At 49.5% G+C, this 19,904-nt stretch overlaps 7 protein-coding genes across 7 annotated transcripts; 4 read left to right on the forward strand and 3 right to left on the reverse strand.

Moving 5' to 3' along the window:
• Positions 1-1,062: 1,062 nt before the first annotated feature.
• On the forward strand, positions 1,063-4,460 carry Pdw03_2579 (uncharacterized protein; the record flags this gene model as incomplete). The annotated part of the gene is made up of 3 exons (XM_066100233.1): positions 1,063-2,012; positions 2,076-3,120; positions 3,177-4,460. 3 exons carry the CDS (start codon positions 1,063-1,065, stop codon positions 4,458-4,460), a joined length of 3,279 nt encoding a protein of 1,092 aa, XP_065955633.1.
• A 1,598-nt stretch (positions 4,461-6,058) lies between these two features.
• On the forward strand, positions 6,059-7,731 carry Pdw03_2580 (RTC4-like domain-containing protein; the record flags this gene model as incomplete). Its single annotated transcript, XM_014681834.1, has 2 exons — positions 6,059-7,416; positions 7,476-7,731. 2 exons carry the CDS (start codon positions 6,059-6,061, stop codon positions 7,729-7,731), a joined length of 1,614 nt encoding a protein of 537 aa, XP_014537320.1.
• Positions 7,732-8,114: 383 nt separating this feature from the next.
• Positions 8,115-10,611, forward strand: Pdw03_2581 (Glutamate carboxypeptidase, putative; the record flags this gene model as incomplete). The annotated part of the gene is made up of 3 exons (XM_014681835.2): positions 8,115-9,066; positions 9,117-10,492; positions 10,555-10,611. 3 exons carry the CDS (start codon positions 8,115-8,117, stop codon positions 10,609-10,611), a joined length of 2,385 nt encoding a protein of 794 aa, XP_014537321.2.
• A 331-nt stretch (positions 10,612-10,942) lies between these two features.
• Positions 10,943-11,393, forward strand: Pdw03_2582 (Uncharacterized protein family UPF0136, Transmembrane; the record flags this gene model as incomplete). Its single annotated transcript, XM_066100234.1, has 2 exons — positions 10,943-10,945; positions 11,073-11,393. The coding sequence occupies 2 exons, from the start codon at positions 10,943-10,945 to the stop codon at positions 11,391-11,393; spliced, it is 324 nt and encodes a 107-aa protein (XP_065955634.1).
• Positions 11,394-12,199: 806 nt separating this feature from the next.
• Positions 12,200-13,572, reverse strand: Pdw03_2583 (Zinc finger, BED-type predicted; the record flags this gene model as incomplete). The annotated part of the gene is made up of 3 exons (XM_014681836.1): positions 12,200-12,913; positions 12,972-13,351; positions 13,410-13,572. 3 exons carry the CDS (start codon positions 13,570-13,572, stop codon positions 12,200-12,202), a joined length of 1,257 nt encoding a protein of 418 aa, XP_014537322.1.
• A 959-nt stretch (positions 13,573-14,531) lies between these two features.
• Pdw03_2584 (DUF726 domain protein) lies at positions 14,532-16,853 on the reverse strand (the record flags this gene model as incomplete). Its single annotated transcript, XM_014681837.2, has 1 exon — positions 14,532-16,853. One exon carries the CDS (start codon positions 16,851-16,853, stop codon positions 14,532-14,534), a length of 2,322 nt encoding a protein of 773 aa, XP_014537323.1.
• A 107-nt stretch (positions 16,854-16,960) lies between these two features.
• Positions 16,961-17,700, reverse strand: Pdw03_2585 (uncharacterized protein; the record flags this gene model as incomplete). Its single annotated transcript, XM_066100235.1, has 3 exons — positions 16,961-16,972; positions 17,243-17,304; positions 17,379-17,700. The coding sequence occupies 3 exons, from the start codon at positions 17,698-17,700 to the stop codon at positions 16,961-16,963; spliced, it is 396 nt and encodes a 131-aa protein (XP_065955635.1).
• Between the last annotated feature and the right edge of the window lie 2,204 nt (positions 17,701-19,904).

Raw genomic sequence — 19,904 nt, forward strand, 5'->3', positions numbered from 1 at the left:
TACTCCGTATTTGTCCCCGCGATTCGTGGCGTCCTAGTCTATACTTTCTCGCCTTCTCGTTGGCTTGATCTAGCACGTGTTGATTGTTCGATTGAAGTTCCGGGCCAAAGTACTCCGGCACTCAAACTTCAAACACGTTCCTTTCAGCTCTTTGCCTTGGATTTTACGAAGGCTGTCTCGCCCGTATCAAAAGGGCTGATTCTCTACCGGAGGTCTTCGGTTGCACGTGAAAGACCTTATCCTTGCTCTTTACCTGGGTTGTCTCCCAGGGCGAAATTTGATGGCAATGACCTTGTAATTCGAGAACTGGAAGAACGAAAGATAACCTAATTCCAAAGTTCTGTTCTCTCCCGGGGGGGGGGGGGGGGGGGGGGGGGTGTTTCACGTTTAACAAAATATAACGAGGCAGCTACAAATGATGGAGTACGGAATAGACATGCAACTATTTTGAGGTGGATCTCACAAATGTTGACCTCGTTGACCTGTTGGGTAGGAAACCTTCCACAGAGTATGGAATGGAGAGTAGAGAATACCAACATCCCAAAGAATGTCTGTATTATTCAAGTATCTTATGGGCCTACTGTTTTCATTCAGACTTGTTTATTTAGTATCGGACCTGATGAACGCATTTCCGCTTTCGGCCTCAACAGTTACTTTTGCTATCTGCCTAACATCCCCTGAAAATTTCCCACTGTTCCCTCTACAATAACCCTTCGAAATCTTTTAAATCCAAACTCGACTCTTAAATCCTTTGTTGTGGCTACTGTGCTGGCTAATTGACCTCCGCCGCATTCTCCGCCCCTCCTTTTTCGCCGCGTGGCACCTCGTCATCTCCCGGAGATTGTCCAAGCTTGTCCGATGACCATCTAGTGGTCCACCATCGGACGTGGGAAACTCGTGATAAAACAAACATACCCAGGTAAGAGCTCAAAAGCTCAAGGCAACAACTGTGAGGCCGGATGGGTGAGTTCCCGAAGGTATCGCGAAGGAACGTGAGGACGCAAGGGACAAGGATCCGATACACCACCTGAAGGCCCCTAAGAGCCTCCATTCCATGAAATCATGACCGCAGCCTCGGGTGTCACGGTAAACACCTCCGATTTCCATATACCTTTTCCGCCGAACGCCGCCAATTCGTCCCAGCACGAACCACAATCGACGAAGGGCGATCCCCCCACAAATCAGAATGAAAAGGAGACAGAGGGCTCAGCGCCCCAACAAGTCGCATCTGAACCTGCTGCGGGGTCTGCAAAACAGGATCACACTGCATCGGATGAAGTAGATGAATTTGGCCTTCCCATTCGAGTACGCCGACCCGACCCCATATTCAATGAGTTGCCCGAAGGAGAGAATGCCAGCCAAAACATACAGAATGCGGCGGTGGGCTCGACGGGATATAGTGACGCTGTGAAAATGGAGAAGGAGCCAGAGCTGTCACAGGGCAAGCTGGACTCTGGAGCCCATGGGCCAACCAATCCGAATAATACAGAAGAGCGAGGCAAGGGCGCAGGGGCTCAGGACACGTCTGCAACCCCGGAGTATTCACAGGCCTCTTATGCTATTGCTCCACCTCGGAACTCAACATCGAAGCAAAAAAAAGCCCAAGTATCGGAATGGTCGCACCAGCGCATCGCCCAGCCTGATGCACATCACTCGGAGAGTGAAGAGTCCGAGGCAGAGCCGGATGAGTGGCAGGTGATGCCTGCACTTGGTGAATTTGACTACTATGACGACTATGGGAGACTTATTGCTCGTGGCGCCAAAGAAGAAGGCGACGAGGCTGTATACCAAGGATTAGGAGGAGCAGGGAGGGGTTATACTCGGGTGCAGCTCGACGAAGATGTTCAGTCTGCCACCAGTCTAGATGATGATACAAACTACCTGTTCCGGGAGGCAGGCGACAATTCTGCTGGTCTGGTTGGTGAGGAACTGCGAGACTCCACCAGTCAGCTCCAGGCCACCAAAGACCTTCTCAACGAGACTCAAAGGATTGCGTATGTGGGGGTTGTCAGGTTGGTAATCCATAATATGAATCATGATCTAGCGTCGATTGCCACAACCAAACTCACGCGCAGAACCGTGCAAAAAGCCTCGGATGCCATGCGACAATGGGGCCAGTCGATCATGGGGCGAGTCTATGCTCATATGGATATCAATTCTGCCGAGCAGATCATGATTGAGCAGCTCGCGGAGCATGGCGTGCAACCAAAAGATCTGGTGCCTCCACTTATGCAGAATGCGCGAGTAAAAAACCCTATGGCACAGAGTGAACCGAACACCTCTGTATCATGTTGGAAACTCGACTCTCCATCTAGAGTCTCCGCTGAGACGGATTCTTTTGAACTAGATCCCCCTCCGCCATACGAGGCTCACGAGACTGAGGAGCCCCCGGTGGTCAAGATGCCCTCTGAAATGCCAATCTCTGATCGCATAGACATCGATCTCCGCTGGACTGTCCTCTGTGACCTGTTCCTTGTGCTCATCGCCAATTCGGCATACGACGCTCGGTCGCGAACTCTTCTGGAAAGGGTCGGTGCAGCTTTGGATGTGACATGGCTACAGATTTCACGGTTCGAAAAGCGAGTCACAGACTCCCTCGAAATGCAGGAACAAGCAGAGAAAGAGAATTGGGACGAGTCAGATCACATGGAAATGCGCCGCAAGATGGCGTTGAAGCGGAAATATATGATTATGGGCTTAGCGACAGTCGGCGGCGGACTGGTCATCGGCCTTTCCGCTGGATTGCTGGCACCCGTCATTGGAGCTGGTCTTGCGGCTGGTTTTACTACAGTGGGTATTTCTGGAACCAGTGCATTCCTGGGAGGAGCTGGCGGCACAGCTTTGATCGCTTCTGGCGCTACTCTAGGTGGAAGTACTATTGGCATGAGAGCTTCACAGCGACGCATGGGTGCAGTTCAAACGTTCGAATATCGACCTCTTCATAATAACAAGAAGGTCAACTTGATTGTAACAGTTTCTGGCTGGATGACTGGCAAGGTTGATGATGTCCGTCTACCTTTCAGTACTGTCGATCCGATTATGGGCGATATCTATTCGGTGCTATGGGAGCCTGAGATGCTTCGAAGCATGGGTGACACCATCAATATTCTGGCAACGGAGGTAGGCTGTTTAAGCTTTATGTGTGGTGATTGTTGATAGACTAATTGGTTTTTTAGGCACTAACACAAGGTCTGCAACAAGTATTAGGTAGCACCGTCCTGATGGCGCTGATGGCATCCTTGCAACTACCACTTGTCCTCACTAAACTCGCATATTTGATCGATAATCCGTGGATCGTTTCGTTGGCACGCGCCAATTCAGCCGGCCTTGTTATGGCCGATTCCTTGCGAGAGCGGAATCTTGGCAACCGGCCTATCACATTGCTTGGTTTCTCCCTTGGCGCGCGTGTGATCTTCTCCTGTTTGAAGGAGCTGGCCGAAAAGGGCGCCCACGGTCTGATTCAGAATGTATATTTATTTGGCTCACCCATTGTGGCGGACAAAGACGAATACCTCAAGGCTCGTAGTGTGGTATCTGGACGATTTGTGAACGGTTACGCCACGAATGATTGGATCCTGGGCTATCTCTTCCGCGCAACAAGTGGTGGCATCATGAAGGTCGCCGGCCTCGCAGCTGTCGAAGGCATACCGGGCATTGAGAATTTCGATATTACCCAGCTTGTGAATGGCCACATGGACTACCGTAGGGCTATGCCTCGAATTCTTCGGGAAGTCGGTTGGGAGGTTCTTGAGGTTGAGTTTGCAGAAATTGAAGATCCAGACCCAGATAATCACGCTGAACGACAGCGTGAGTTGATCCGCGAGATAGATGAAGCTCGCCGAGAAGCAGAGGCGAAGCCAGAGAAGAAGCGCTTCAGTCTGTTCAAACGAGGCAAGATAGCCGAAAAGAAGAGATGGGAAACATATGATGTTGATAAAAACACTGCCCCTCGCGATTCAAACGAGCCCGAAAGCACCACTAGCTCTATTCTCTTCGACATCGAGGCCATTCGAGCCGAGTTGCACTCCGAGGCTATCGAAGTCAAAGAATTGGAGTCGACTATGCCTTTGATGAAGCTAGAGCTCAACGCTCCGTCAGAGCCACCGCCCACCCAGCCCTCTCCCCTTATTGCCAAGAGGCCCGAGACACCCGAATTTCCAGCTGCTTCTCGGACTATTTCGAAACCCTCACAAGCATCGGGGCAGTATTCTCCTCACGGACCCAACGAATTCTCTCCCGTGCCGCAGCATGAATATATGGAATTGACGTTTGACACATCTTTCCATGATTCCCCACGATCCAGAAACGAAGACCTTTACTCTCGTCCGGAGTTGAGATCTGCCTCTACAATGCCGACGGTTGGGTTCAGCGCCCTTGGAGCCATGGCCATGGAGCCCAATGCCTGGGCGGACTATGATCTGGGACATCAGGATGGTGAGATATCAATGACGTTCGAATAGCGTCGTCTCTGGAGTTCTTCTCATCTTGCTTTCCCTCTTCCTATCTTTGTATAGTTCTTCCACAGATTCGGTTTCTGAGACTTGATGAGGCACATGGCTTGCACATTTGTGTTTGGCTTCGCTGGGATCTGATTATGTATATGCCTTTCCATCTTTGTATAGAGGCAGCCCTAGCTTCAACACTTATCACGATACGATTTCAAGTTACACGCAAACGGATTCCCAACCGGCTTCTTTGCCTGTTTTCTCGTAGAATCAACCTCTCTGCAGTGATCGCTATATACACGATTGAGACATAGGTTGTATAACCTATACAATCTCTATTTTGAAAAGAGATGTCAAATATAGTGAGCATTCAGTAAGTAGGCTTCACTCTGGAAGCACACTCAGAACATGACTCAAGTGTTGAATTAAATAGTTGTCGATCTTGTCTTGAGCCCGATTTCATCCAACTAGATGTATGAAACTTCGTCGCCCCAACATCGGCTCTATTGTTTATGATCGTTCAGGTTGCCTTTCACGGCTGGGGCTCTTCTTCCGCACGAGATGGATACATTTTGTCCTTAAAGTGGCCGTTGGCTTTGAGTTCGGTGGTTGAGCTAGAGATGGCCTCCTTGAAACCTTTCCGCATGCTGTGAAAGCCCTTTATTCCCAATTTCTTGATGCAAAACCGCGGCTATTAAGATAGTAAAGCCCATCAGCAGAGCAATCCACTACAAAAAGGTAAAGTAGGTCTTGCTAGGACATTGTATAGATGTGGAATTGGAGTTACAATCGCGACGCGTTTCCCCTCATTGTGGCGCTGGGTACGGCGGAAAATAGCAGCATATTGGACAAATCTGCCATAGACATTTCATTGGCTGAAAAATGCTGACTAACATGCCGCCTCCTTCCCACCGCTTCTAATCTGAAATTCATGTACAACATGAGTTTGAACCTTTCGAGGTGTCTGTTGAGATACCTTTCGAATAGAACTTCTTTGTTTAATATTCAGTTTTTGGGCGTATGTATGTTTCTTTTGGACATATTGTAGGAGCCTCTTTGTAGGTTCTTTTTCCCTCACCTCAAAACATGGATTAGAAATAGGTCACTGCAAACCATAGAATAACATAGAAAAGCATGATTCCTATTAAACCGACTTTCTAAGACATGACATGGATCACAACGATTAGTACGGAGTACGGAGTAGATAGATCTAGACGGAGTGTGTTGTAGATGGTGCTGTGCGCAATGGTTTTCTGCCGGGTGAAAGCGGCGGTTCAACCAATCAAAATCCCCGATGTCCGATGTGCCGCTATAGCCCGCCGTAGCCAGGTGTCCGCATTGTCTCAGCTTCTTGAAACCGAATGTTCTTTGTCTCGAAGACCAAAAACAAAACCAATCCCGACTCAACACGTTATCTCGAACTGAACCGCAGATAACTTTTCTCAGAAAGTTGAAACCACGCAAGCACGCGTCGCTCCACACTGAGCCCGAATTTCTCCCCGTTCTGAGCAACGCGCTTCACATGAACCCGGACTAATTCCCTTTGACTTAAAGCTTTCAGAGCCTCGAGGGTGCTGACATTTGAAATTTGGACTCCTTTGCAGCCGTTCAAAATGGCAGCTCAGGCAAAACCTGATTCCAGCTATGCATCTAATCGCATGACAAGGAGGAATCCTCCCCGCAGGCACCTTTTGTCTAATTTCAATAAACCTGAGCCTGTAGATGCGAAAATCGAAGTCGCAGGAGTCAATAAAGAGGCTATTGAACTTAGCATTGAGACAAAGCCGGAGATTGATACCGATGCCGAGCCTTTAAGTTCCGACGAAAAGGAAATCGAAGACCCCATGCCAGACATCGCTCAACCTAGCATCGAGAACAAGCTTGAGATTGATACAGATACCGAACCTCTCAGCTCTCCACCTCTCAGCTCCTATGATGAGGAAGCGGAAGACCCGAAGTTGAACGCTGCTCAACCCAGTATCAAGAAAAAATGGGATATCGACACCGATGCCGATCCTCTAAGCTCCGATGAAGAGCAAGCTAGCGATAGCGATGCTTCCCCATGTTGCAAAGAGGTGAAGTATACGACTTTGGAGAAGAAGTTTGCGGAAGGAGACAATAGGACATACAGTAGCCCACAAACTTACAATGGATACTCTCGCAGAGGCGGGTTTGTGCGAAAACTCAGCGCTATGATGGGCTCCGATGATGACGACCTACTTTTCTTCTCCTCACAGAGCCAGAACAAGCGGCATAAGAAAAAATATGCGTCCAAGGACACCTATTTTAACAAGCCAGCTTTTTCTGCACGAGAGACCAAGAAAGCGAAAGAGCCGTCACCGGTCGAGGATGCCCCCAAAGAGCTCGAGGAGACCTTTATTATCCCAAAGGATGTTGAAAATTCAAGTTTCAGAGAACCTCATGGCGGAAAAGACCCAAACTCCAGTTTCTCGCACGGCCGATGCACGATAGAAGAATACGAAGCAATGTTGCTTGAAGATGATTCACCTCTTTCGTCACCGTCTTCTTCCACTTGCGAGCAAATGTCGCAGCTTGATGAACTCGCAGCCAAGGAGAAGCGCCAACAATCACCACCCTGTAAAGCTTTGTGCCCGATGTGCCACAAAGAAGTAGACTGGGCTTCGCTAGAACTGTTCAAAGCACAGCCGAAGCAACGAATTCGCGAACAGGTGATGTTCTGCGAATCACACAAGCTCCGCAGTGCGATGGACTTGTGGCGTGATCGAGGGTATCCTAAGATTAACTGGGAAAAGTTTGAAGAGCGTGTTCAGAGCTATTTTCCCGAACTCGAAAAACTGCTTTTCCCCGGTGCTTTCTCTTACTACCGAAACATTCTTGGTACCTCTTTTGCGCCAGGGAAAGCGAGAAACTTCCGCGTGAGAGTGAGTGATGACGAGAGGCTTGAGACGATGACCTGTGGTTATTATGGTACCATGGGTGCAACCAAGATGTATGTGGCACATAAACCCTGGATCAGCCGGACTTCGCTAACAGACATGTTTAATCCAGGCTAGAAGCAATCATCCGTCGTTTTTCTGTGGTTGTACGTCGCCTGGCGACAACAGATGAGCTTATCAAGACAGCAGGCGTGGCTGGCTACACACAGTCTGTTCTTGTGCCCGAGCTGGCTGTCCTAATGGTCAAGGATGACATGAAAGTCAACGACGAAGAGGCCCGTCGGATTATGAGGGAGAGTATGGACATTGGCGATAGAGTCAATCCAGACCTCAACGTTGTCCCGATGCCGGAAGATGTCGAATTATGATTGTGAGTTTACTTGGCTCCATTATACACCATGGGCGCTATGTTATTTCATTTACTTTCTGGCTATGGCTTGTGTTTCATCTCTTTTTGCCTCCCCATTCCAAGGGTCATGCAGTTTTGTCATCCTGAGCGATTGTATATTGATAGCCATTATGATACCACTCATGCTTTGTGTTATGTTTTCTTGAATGTCACTCATGTCCATTTTCAATTGAACGCTCAGTTAGCGCATGGTAATCGTAATTCGCGGGATATCCCGAGTAACTCGCAGATGCTGTAGATCGAGAATATCAACCTTGACCCAAAGAGGCTACTTGATGGCGGGCTGGCCCGTGAGGGGCAGATTTGTCAGCCGATAAGGTGATTTGTTCGGTCAATGATACAATGCGGAGAAGCATTCTGCGCAAGATTGAAACTTTCACTCTTCCATCACTCACGCATAAGATGAAGGAGAAAGACATGCGACATTCAGAGACTACACCTCTGCTGGAGGTCAATGTCGCTCCTCCGCGGCATAGATATCCGCATCATGCTCTTCGTCGAGCGTGTACAATGTGCCTTGCAGCCCTACTTTCTGTGGCGACGCTTCTATTCTTACTTCCCACCAGCATTCTGCCTCGAGAGGGCGGCTCCATTTGGTCCTATCTCCCTGGTGCCAATCCAATCCCCCACAAAGCGTGGCCGGAGAGCTACGGTCTGCCTTATGAGCAGCTCCAGCAGATCCTCCTCAACGTGCCTTCCGCAGCCAAGGCCCGAGAGTGGAGCCAATACTATACCGCAGGACCACACTTGGGAGGAAAGAACCTGTCTCAGGCGCTCTGGACTTTGGAAAAATGGAAGGAATTCGGTGTTGAGGATACCGGGCTCGCGACGTATGACATTTACATCAACTACCCGCTCGAACACCGTCTGGCTCTTTTGAAGAAGTCCGGTGATAAGACTGAAGTGACCTTTGAAGCTACCTTGGAGGAGGATGTCCTTGAAGAGGATCCTACTTCCGGCCTGCCAGACCGTGTCCCAGTGTTCCATGGTTACTCTGCCAGCGGCAATGTGACCGCACAGTATGTGTATGTCAACTTTGGCACGTACAAGGACTTTGAGGACCTCGTCAATGCCAACATTACTTTGAAGGGTAAAATCGCCATCGCCAAATACGGTGGAATCTTCCGTGGTTTGAAGGTGAAGCGTGCACAGGAGCTAGGAATGGTCGGCGTAGTTATCTACAGTGATCCGCAGGAAGATGGTGAGATTACCGAGGAGAATGGCTATGAAGCCTATCCTAATGGACCAGCACGGAACCCCAGTGCTATCCAGAGAGGTAGCACTCAATTCCTCAGTAAGGCCTTTATTCCCAAGTAATGGCATTGCAAAGCTAACCCGAACAAGGCATCCTTCCTGGTGACCCCACAACCCCGGGATACGCATCGAAGCCTGGATGCGAACGACAAGATCCGCACAACTCCATCCCTTCAATCCCATCTCTCCCAATCTCGTACAAGGAGGTTCTGCCATTCTTGAAGGCGCTTAATGGCCACGGCCCCAAAGCGTCGGACTTTAACGAATTTTGGCAGGGAGGCGGCCTCGGCTACAAGGGTGTGGAGTACAACATCGGACCTTCTCCCGAGGATGTGGTGATTAATCTCCATAACCTCCAGGAGTATGTGACAACCCCACTATGGAATGTCATCGGTACCATCAAGGGCCACATCTCCGATGAGGTTGTTGTCCTCGGTAACCACCGTGACGCGTGGATTGCCGGTGGCGCAGGAGATCCTAACAGTGGATCCGCTGCCCTGAACGAAGTCGTTCGCAGCTTCGGCGAGGCTCTTAAGGCAGGATGGAGGCCATTGCGCACTGTTGTCTTTGCCAGCTGGGACGGCGAAGAGTATGGTCTTCTTGGCTCGACCGAGTGGGTGGAAGAATACCTCCCATGGCTTTCCAAGACCAATATCGCCTATCTGAATGTCGATGTGGCTGCTGCTGGCACCCATTTCGAACCCCGGGCCAGTCCCCTTCTAAACAAGGTTATCAACGACGTCACCGCTCTGGTCCAGTCCCCCAACCAGACCGTGCGGGGCCAGACAATCCGCGATGTCTGGGATGGTAAGATCTCGACCATGGGCAGCGGCAGTGACTTCACTGCCTTCCAAGATTTCGCCGGTGTGGCCAGTCTCGACTTCGGCTTTGGTCGTAGTAAGAACGACCCGGTTTACCACTACCACTCAAACTATGACAGCTTCGCATGGATGGAGAAGTACGGCGATAAAGACTTCCTCTATCACCAAGCTTGCGCAAAACTCTGGGCTCTGGCAGCAGCACAATTGGTGGAGTCTCCCCTTCTTGCGCTTAATGCCACCGACTATTCTCTTGGCCTTGGGTCCTACCTGGACCATATCAAGCCCGCGGCGGACAACCTCCCAGAGAAGATCCACTTCGACTTCGCCCCTCTAGATAGAGCCATTTTTGAGTTCCAGGAATCCGCCAAGGCTTTTGATGCCCATGCTGCCGACCTGGAGTCTCAGCTTGGTGATGACGTGCCTTGGTACCAATGGTGGAAGAAGGTGAGACTGTTGTTCCAGATCCGCGTTACCAACGCGAAGTACAAGGGCATCGAACGGGCTTTCTTGTACCAGCCTGGTCTGGATGGCCGTGAATGGTTCAAGCATGTCGTCTTTGCCCCTGGTATTTGGACTGGTTACTCGGGAGCCACCTACCCCGGACTAGTAGAGAGCCTTGAAGCTGGAGACGTGGAGAATGCCGAGGTATGTGTTTCTTTACGAACTGTTTTTGCTTTGGGCATAATTACTAACTCGCATATTTCTAGAAATGGAGCTCCATTATCCAGGAACGAATTGGTGCCGCGACCAAGTTGCTGCTCTAAATGGCTGGCTGGTAAGCCGACCATCTTCCTTCGGTATGAAAGAGCTTTGGATATTTAGCCTAGTGGGGCTTAGAAACTCACAGGTACATCAATGTGAACAAATTCCACTAGTGAATCAGGGCCGTGTAAACAGTGTCAAACCAATTATCTTGTTCCCAGCATTAATTAATGCGAGCGCATTTACCCCAGACTTCGTCATCTGACTAATCAATTGCATGACCGAGCTTCATCTGCGCACCTTGCATATCTCCTGATCTCACCTTTTTCCTCTTGCCATATCATCCGCTAAATCCTTCAAAAAAGAAGAAACAACCCTTCTCAAATCTACAAAATGGTATGTCTTCCACCACGACTCCAATCCATTCCAAACCACTCACCCCAATCAAACATACCACCAACATACCACCAGCCACCTTTTCCATCTGTCCCGGACAATCAAATCCCAAGCTAACAACACCAAGGCCCCTCCAACAACCTCCGCCCTAGCTCTATCCCTCATAACAAGCATAGGCGGAATAATCGGCTACACACGAACCGGATCCCTCCCCTCAATCATCGCTGGCGTCTCTGTTGGCTTCGTCTACCTCCTCTCATTCCTGCGTCTTCACGCCGGCCAATCCTATGGCGAGGAACTTGGTCTCCTGGCTTCAGCCGTGCTAGGTGGAAGCTCCGTCCCGCGTGTAATCAAGACAGGTGGAAAGCCTGTACCGCTGGTGTTGTCTGTGTTGGCTACTTATGGGCTGTTTGTTTTTGGGATTGCGTTTAGGGAGAAGAGGGCTTGAGAACAAGGACCAGAAATGGAAAACTGGAGAGAAGGAGATGCTCAAGTTACATCCGTAGTTCGGTTTTAGTGTTACTCTTGCGTCAATTGCGTCTCTACATCTCAGCCATTTGCATAGTGGCTTTAGTTGCATGTTGTATGGCTAGTGCTACTCTACGGATTTGAAGTACAGGCAGGATCACTGAAAGCAAACATGCATTGGCAGAGGAATGAAAAGGGCATGGGATTTCAGGCCAAAAACGCCCCGAGATGGATGTCCTACCTCCAGAGAAACGCTAAAAACTTACATCGACCGTAGATGGCATAATTTCGCCGTCTCAGGCAATCACATCAAACAAATTTCTCCAGGCCAGGGTTAAGCCTCCAGTGGGGGGTCAGGAGGGAGGATCAAAGGGCAAGGCACGTACTGTACGTAGGCTCATCGTGAATGTCACGAGCCAATGGCTAAGACCTGGGCCTCCCTTTCCCGAACGAGCGACTGAAGGGAACCTCTCAATTCTTTCTTTTGGTTTTTGGAGTTTTTTTTTGGAGTGATTCGATTTTCTCCTTTAATGTCTTTCAAAATGTCTTCTTTATCTGGCAGCATCAAACTCAAATAGCATGGAAGTTTCCTGGGGTGGTCGGATGAGAGAAGGTAGGACGGGGGAGGACTCGCCAGACTAGGATTTGGAATCAGGGCCACTGATGACAACCAACAATCCAGCCAGGAGAATGCTCATGTGTAACTAGAAGTTTTGACGTGTCGACTTAGCTGGTTTCCGTAACTCCATCACTTGCAAATGCAGCAGGAAAAAAACAACGAAGAACTTATTGGGCCGGATCGATCACCGTGTCGGAATCTTGAACGGCGCCCACGATTACGTTTCCGGGGAGCTCGCCGAGGGCAGTTTGCGTGCTTTTGTCTGGAACGTATGCATATCGAGGTAGCTGTGCCATCTTCTCCTCCGGACTAAGCGTATCATCATTGTAAACCATTCGGACCGCGGGCTTGGTCTTTTCTTTCTTAGGTTTGCTGCTACCCTCTATCTTGGAGGCGGCGTCATTGGCTACGCCTGAAATTTGATTGTCAACAGGTGTGGAGACACTCTCGGTTGGTTGGGCGCTGGATCCATTAGAGTAACCCGAAGCTGCGGGTGTGGGGGATGGGACATGTCCCATGTGCATCTGTTGCATTTCGTGCGCGTTGACGGAAGGTACAGCAAAAGCAGGACGCTGAGGAAGGCTTGAGGCGGCTGGTAGGCCCGTAAATCTGTTATCGGATGGTGGAGGTTGTTGCTGGGGGAAAGGAGGAGCCCCATAGGAGACTGGTGGCTGTGTTGGAAGTCCTGCGGGGAATGGCGAGGGATACCCGGATGGGGTGTAAGGAGAGGCACCAGGGACCTGTTGCCCACCAACTGGGGAGTAGCCTGAATAGGAAGGACTGCCAGTTTGCGAGAAATGAGGTGTAACACCGGCGGGGGGGCCTCCGTAGGGCTGAGGGTAAGAGTATTGCGGAGTGGCTGCGATCTGAGTCGATTGCACCTAGCAAATAGTTTTAGTTCCTAAGTCACTTCACTGTGAATAGCAGGATACGACTTACGTATCCACCGGGTGTTGACGTAGAAGGAACAGCACTAGAGGGTGTCACATCGCCGCTGCTACCTCCGGCAAGTGCCTCTGCACGCCTGGCCTTGTGTTCCGCTAGTCGCTTCTTGAGATCCGAGACAGGTTCAAGCTTGGGCTTCTTAGCCGGTTGGCCGCCAGAAGAGGCGCCAGTAGGAGGGTTGCCTGTTGCATGCTGGCGATCTAGCTCGGCCTGCTGAAATTGTGAAGCGACACGCTGCTGGTGGGCCTTGAGGACATCCGCAGGAATACCCTCCATGCCAAATATTTCAATATCAACGCCCATGCGGTTCGGTAGCGCATTGTGGACCTGGGTCAATTGCTCCTTATGGACCTGGCTCAAGTGCACGGATAGACCTGGCGGCGCAAGCCATCAGTACATGCGCTCACATTATCTAGATTAAATACAACTGACCTCCAGCAGTATTCAGTCTGCGATTGCAGTTGTCACACTTGAAATGCTTAGCTTTCTGATGAGAGATGAGGATCTTCAGGTCGTCAAAATCACGTTCGCAGTAGTAGCACCATGGCCGATCGAGGAGCTCCTCGAGAGAAGGACCACGTCTTTTTTTACCCATTGTAGTTTCGATAGAAACAAAGAGTGATTCAAAGACCGTAAAGGTGAGTGTGGTTTCAAAGGAGGGGATTTTGCTTAGGAGTGTCGCAGATCCGGAAGCTCCATGATGGATGACAAGCCTTGGTCACGTGACTAGCTCAAGATGAAGTATGAAGTTTTGAATAAAAGAACTTTGGAGCAGTTTGAAGATCAATTTTTCTCTCCTTTTTTCTGATTGGGAAAAATATTGGTTCATAAGCTGTAACAGAATTTTCCCACTTTTGTTTCCCTAAGTCACCTTTTGTGAGCGAAGATTCCTCCTTTTTGAAAGTCTTTCAGTTTCTTTTTTTCCTCAGCCATCTGTTCCCTTATTGGGGTTAGCCACAAAATCAAAATGAATATTGGCATCTTGAGAAAGGGCAAAAAAGATGCAGACTTGTCTCTCATAACATGCGATCTATACATTGTGAACGAAATCCCAAGTCTAAAATCCAAAAGACAATCTACAACCTTGGAAAATAGTTCGTGCAAGCTATGAACTACAGATAGAAAACAAGAACTTTTTTACAACATGAATTTGAGTCCTAGAATACATGTGCTGGTGCCCTGGCAGTGTCCGGACACTGCCAGGACACCAGTACCTTCATCATGTATCGGATCATTGCATTCCCAGCCCGCACCCCAGGGAGGTCTGAGATCTTAGGGAACCACCTCGACCCCGGTTTATCGACCGCGGGCTCAGCCCAGTCACAAAGAGGGCCGTGCGCCAAGCAGTGAAGATAAACCGGGGCAAAGATGATTCCCTGCGATCTCATTCCAAACCCTGGAGTGGGCCAAGAAGCAATGATCTGTTGGTGTCGAAGCAATCCCCAGTTCTCTCTCTCTCACTCGTGAAAAAAAAGTGAGATGAACATGAAGTAAGATAATAGCTAAAGCGAGAGAGGGAGAACTGAGGATTGCCTTGACGAAGCCGGCCTGCCCTCAATGGCGTGGGTCCCGCGGGTTGTGACCCTGGAGGGGACCCATCCCGTGGTACTGGACGTACGGGAATGGGGCGTACTGGGGCGGCATGGGTTGCCCCAGTTGCGCCATAGGCGCAACAGGCGCAGCAGCAGCAAAGGGGTTCACTGGGACGTGGCCGTAGTGAGGGACCACCCCCATAGGAGGGAGGGTGGGAGGCATGGGCTGCTGCTGCTGCGCCTGTACGCTTGCCATTGAGGGCAGGCCGGTGGGCCCCTTGGGGGCGAGGTTGCCAGCAAGTGGTGCCAGCGAGGGCGACCGCTTGCGGCGGCCGGGGCCAGTGGGCTTGGGGACCTCGTCGACGGCGCCGTCGGCGGTCCGGTCCTGCTCAATTTGGGCCTTGGATCGCTTTGGGTTGCGAATGCGTCCTTCCCGGTTGAACCGGTCCCAGTGATCGAGCATCGCCTTGGTCCTCTTAGGGTTCTTCGAATTGGCAATCTTCTGGCGCCTGGCCTCCTCAATCGCCTCAGCGGAGAGAGCCTCCTTCTTGGCCGATGTCGGAGCGGATCCGACAGGGCTTTCGGTGGCCTTCGGTTCGACGGCCGGGAAGGAGGTCTCTGCTGGAGGGAGTGATGAGGAGGCCAGGCTGCTAGCGCCACGTCGACCCCGGCCCCGAGATGCGGATTGAGTTGGGGCAGGGGTGACTTCGAATGTAGCCCGAGAGGAGCCAAGGCGACCAAGCCCGCGGCCGCGTCCGCGGCCACGGCCACGGCCAGAGCCTCGGCGAGAGTTTGTGTCAGAGTGAGTCGATTCGGCAACGACAGTTTTGCCGCCGCGGCCTCGGTTGCGTCGCTTTGCGGGGTGGTTGTCTTCATCAGTTTCGTCACCATCCGCACTCTCGTTTTGAGTCTCTTCTGCATCAGTGGTTTTGGTTGGCACTTCAACCTCTGCAGCCTTGCGTTTCCGAGTGACTTTTGGCACAAGTGGCTCGCGTCGAGGTTCATACATCTGAGGGTGATATTCAAGGCCATGTTTCTTCATGGCTGCCCACCCATCAGGGTTGAGATTGCCACTCTCCTTGTTTTTAGCAATCATCTTTCTGGCTTGCGCGGGAGTTGGGACAAAGCCTCCCTGCACAAATGGATCCTGCTGTGTGCGGATAGGCACAAGTGGTGTATTGCCCGGGAAATAATTATGTTTGTAACCATAGAGCATTGCCTCTTTCTTTTCCTCAAAGTCAAGCTTGTCCTCGTTGACGTGAGCCAGAGGAGCTCCTCCCTTTTTCTTGTGACCCTGCATTTGATGTCGCTTTGTTTGATACGAGGGTTCATCCCGTTTGTGTCGGTGCGCCTTGAGGTAAAGGTCGTCGAGGGCCAGGTATTCATCTTGGAATGTCTTTAAAGCAAAAGCGGCAGTTTGTGTGAGCGCGTAGAGTTCCTCGGGGGTGTATTTTTCGGGGTTGCGGAGCATGCCGACAAGCTCATCGAGTTCTTGAACCTGTACTTCGAGGAACTGGCCTTTGTCGACTTTGGGCTTCTTGTATGGAAGAGGGTGAGGAGCTGGCTCAGGTGCATCACGCTTCCTGGTCTTAGAAGGGTCGTGGAAAGCATTTTCCCAAGTAGATTCACACTTGGCAGCTTCCTGGTCGTAGTTGGGGGAGAATTTGTTGGCATCATGAACTTTCCAGAAGCGTTCGAGGCGCTTTTTTACGTCTGGTCGTCGCCACTGGGCTTCACGGAGGCGATACTCCTCGGGATATCCAGTACGCGGGTTGGAAAGCCAGTCCAGCAGGTCACGTTTAATTTCGGGCATATTGCCGACATTGATTTGGATTGTGGTTGGCTGGGTGCCATTGTTGTCGTCTGTGGTCAGTTCTACTGCGATCTCTTCGCCTTCTTTGTTCTGAACCTCGCCGTCTTCAGGCTTGGAAGCTTGAATTACGGGCTCGTCCTGTTCAATGGCATCGTCATCTTGGAGATCGCCATGCTCGTCGTAAGTGTCATCAGCGCCGTCTTCGACTAAATCTTCGGCGAGATCATCAGCGCCATCGTCGGCACCATCATACCCAGAAAAGTTGATAGATTTCGGGTGAGCTTCGTTGATATGATCACTTAAAACATCTTCTTCAGAGATGTCTGCGTCATTTGGGAGCATCAAAAGCTTCCCACACCAGTCACACTTGAGCCGTCGAGGCATGGGCTCTGGGGACTGAGAGATTTGAGTGGAAGTAGATTGGGGACGGAAGGGTTCAGAAAATTGACGACGCAGCGGGGAGTCCTGGCTGTCACCAATATCCGAAGAAGGATTGTCCCCATCCAAATCGGCCCTTGGAATTGGGGCCATTTTGGCGCGAATGAAGAAAAGAACAAGAGGGGGTATGAGTGTTTTGATTAACAGTAGAAAAAAAGAAGGAGAAAAAACACGGGGTCTCAAATGAAGAATGAAGAGTGTCAAGAAAGAATCTGTATAGATGGTCAGCGTAGGTTCGCTTGCGGGTGCCAAGACGCCAGTAAATCGCAGCGCAATTCCGCGGTTCCAAGGGCCAAGGCACTAGGGACCAGCGCGAACACAAGAATTGCAAGACATAGTAAACCCAGTGAACGTGACATGTAACATGAGAAAAGCATGAAACACAAGACACGGTCGGGAAAAATGCATAAAACAAGATCTGACCGGGAAGTACTGCGAAACTGTGCCATACAAGAAAAAAGTGGAAAAGACGCGACACTTACCATGAGATGTTTAGAGTCGAGTTGGATCCTTGTGGATAGGAGACAGAAGTCACAGCCAATGACTGCTGACTGTTAGTGAGTGCTGCGAAGAAGGGTACAGAATGGCCATGAGTGGCTGCCAGGGATGTGTACTTACTATCCTGACTGGGGAAGGCTGGGTAGGTGACAGTCCACTTATTGGGATACAACGCGAAGTGGGATGAGAGAATAGTGGAGGAGGTAAGATTTAGGACACAGATGAAATAGAGAAGATGTCTCTCAAAAGGCAAAGTACGTCGCAAACTTGTGTATGGCGCGCAGATCTTGCGTCCGCCGGGTAGTATGAAGAAAAAAATGATCTTCGCCGACGCGACACTGCGTAAAGAGGAAAACACGAAAGCAAAGACAGTAGATAGGGTGATATTACAAATCAGAGTGAATACAAGAGAAGAGAATAAATCGAAAGGTGAAATGGGCATAGGATGATGAAGTTGAGAGGAGATTGAGATTGAGAGAGAGATAGCTTTGTAGTTTCATAGGCAGTGGAAACCCCGTTCTTGCCCGACCAATCAGAGGCCCCGTATCTACTAGCCACATTGGACGACATTGAGGAAAGGGGGTTTTTGATTTGGATTCATCAACTATTCTTCACTGTTCATTGATGGTTTTATTGATTCTCTGCATTGTATTGTTGTTAATTTGTCAATTTTTTATGTTTTTTTTACATTGTTACCTACTCTTCTATATTTCGTGCCACTTGCAACGGGCGTCACATGATACGTATTTCAAGAACAATAGCTGGCTATTGAGCCAGGCTGTAAAGGAGATTCAAGCTTGGAGGAGACACAATGGAGCCAAGTTTTATGCACTTGTTTTCAAGGCAGCTTCTGTGGACAGTCTCATGGACTTGATTATATCCATACATACGTGCTCAACAAGAAGTCACGGCAAGTGACAGGGAACCGAACAGGAGATATTTGCTTAATGTTTAGTAGTACCCAGATAATCTGGATATGTACGTGACTGCCCTTGGCCCCTCTGATGCCTAGCCTCCATGTCTTGTGTGGCAACAAAAAGAGTGGCGTCTCATCCTGGTTAAGATATATAGACTGGAATGCACCTTGTCACCTCTTTGTACATTATGACTACCCTATATTATAGAGAATAAGCAAGAAAAGTTCTACATATAGGCCACTCTCGATAATAATCCTCCTATCCATCGCAGGCGTGCCAAACTCAAACCAGCTGTAAATACCAAAGCAAACCGTTCAACTCCAGCTTCCCATAGTCTATAGCATTAGATAGCATACTATTCTAGTCGAGACGAACCATTGTACTAACCGCGTCACCGTCAACGAAAATAGCTACTCATGTCTCCTTCACCTAAACGACATATTATAACCCCTCGGGCCTTGTCGGATAGAAATTCTATCCTAGATATGTTCACCTTTACGATTGACATCTAGGTCTTTAATTGGCTGGTTGGGTATGGTAAGTTGTATTATTCGTAGCATCATCCTATACCTACCGAGTATAGGTTTGTCTCAATGTGTTAGATTTTTTTCTCAAAGTGAAACCTGAGGATACTCTATGAGACACAAAGCTCGACCAATTAAAAAACTGAGTATTTAAAATATGCAAAAAGGAAGACGGTGGCCTTCATTAAAGGGCAGGAAATGTAGCAATGGGTTGGATCGCCCCGGTTTTTCCTGGAATGTTGCCTTGATCTGTGAATAGGTCATGGAATGATTACTACTACTCTAGGCCTTGTCATGCAGAGTCGTATGTTGTATCGAAGCAATCTTTGCACTATAGAACACAATCAAATATGTAGCCAAAAAATTGTAAACAGGGACTGTTGACAGAGCTAACGTTCCCAAAGTATCTCTGAGGAAAAGCACTAGAAATAAAATTGAAATTATTGGAAAGCACTGACAATCCAGTGAAAAGAATAGTATCAGAAACAACAAGCCTAATGACAGACACATACAAGGTGACACAAAGTGCCTAGAGACATACGACATACTGCAGGGACTATACCCACTCTACACTAGAATCGAGGCAGTGTCACACAGGCAGTGTTTATAAACAATTAAAGCCCAATGTTTATTTGACTAGACACTATCTGATACAATGCATTTCTTGAGTGTCGATTGATTTCTATACAGATTGCTAAGCGTTTGCACACATTCCAAAAATGCCGCCCACGCGCGGACGTAATCTGAGATTGGGGATATGGATAAGCGCCTGCTCTAAAGGCCAAGTCCCTATTGCTTCAAATTTTAGACCAAGCCCATAATCCATAGGCACAGCAGTTGTGATTTGCTATGGAGTCTCCAACCTCGGAGGGTTGCCCTTTAGATTCAACACGACGCACAGCCCTGTGATGAGATGTATTTTTAAAGCTGTGTATAGGAGTACCTAATATACTGGTTTCTAAAGTAAGTTGACAACCACAAAGCAGCAATCAAATGTCAACACGCCTCCTGAACATAACCCGGTTACCTAGTAGCGGGAGATAGCATCAGCCCCTAGTTTGAAAGCCATATTGAACAGCCAAATCAGCCATCTAAAGGCTGTCAGCAACTACGCATTCATCAAACTACCGAATGAAAGGACAGCCGGCAAGAGAGTGATTACGCCAATGCCACGTCAAAAGATGACGGTTATTATGCGTGAATTT

The sequence above is a fragment of the Penicillium digitatum genome, chromosome 1 (assembly GCF_016767815.1).
Source record: "Penicillium digitatum chromosome 1, complete sequence".
Lineage (NCBI taxonomy): Eukaryota > Fungi > Ascomycota > Eurotiomycetes > Eurotiales > Aspergillaceae > Penicillium > Penicillium digitatum.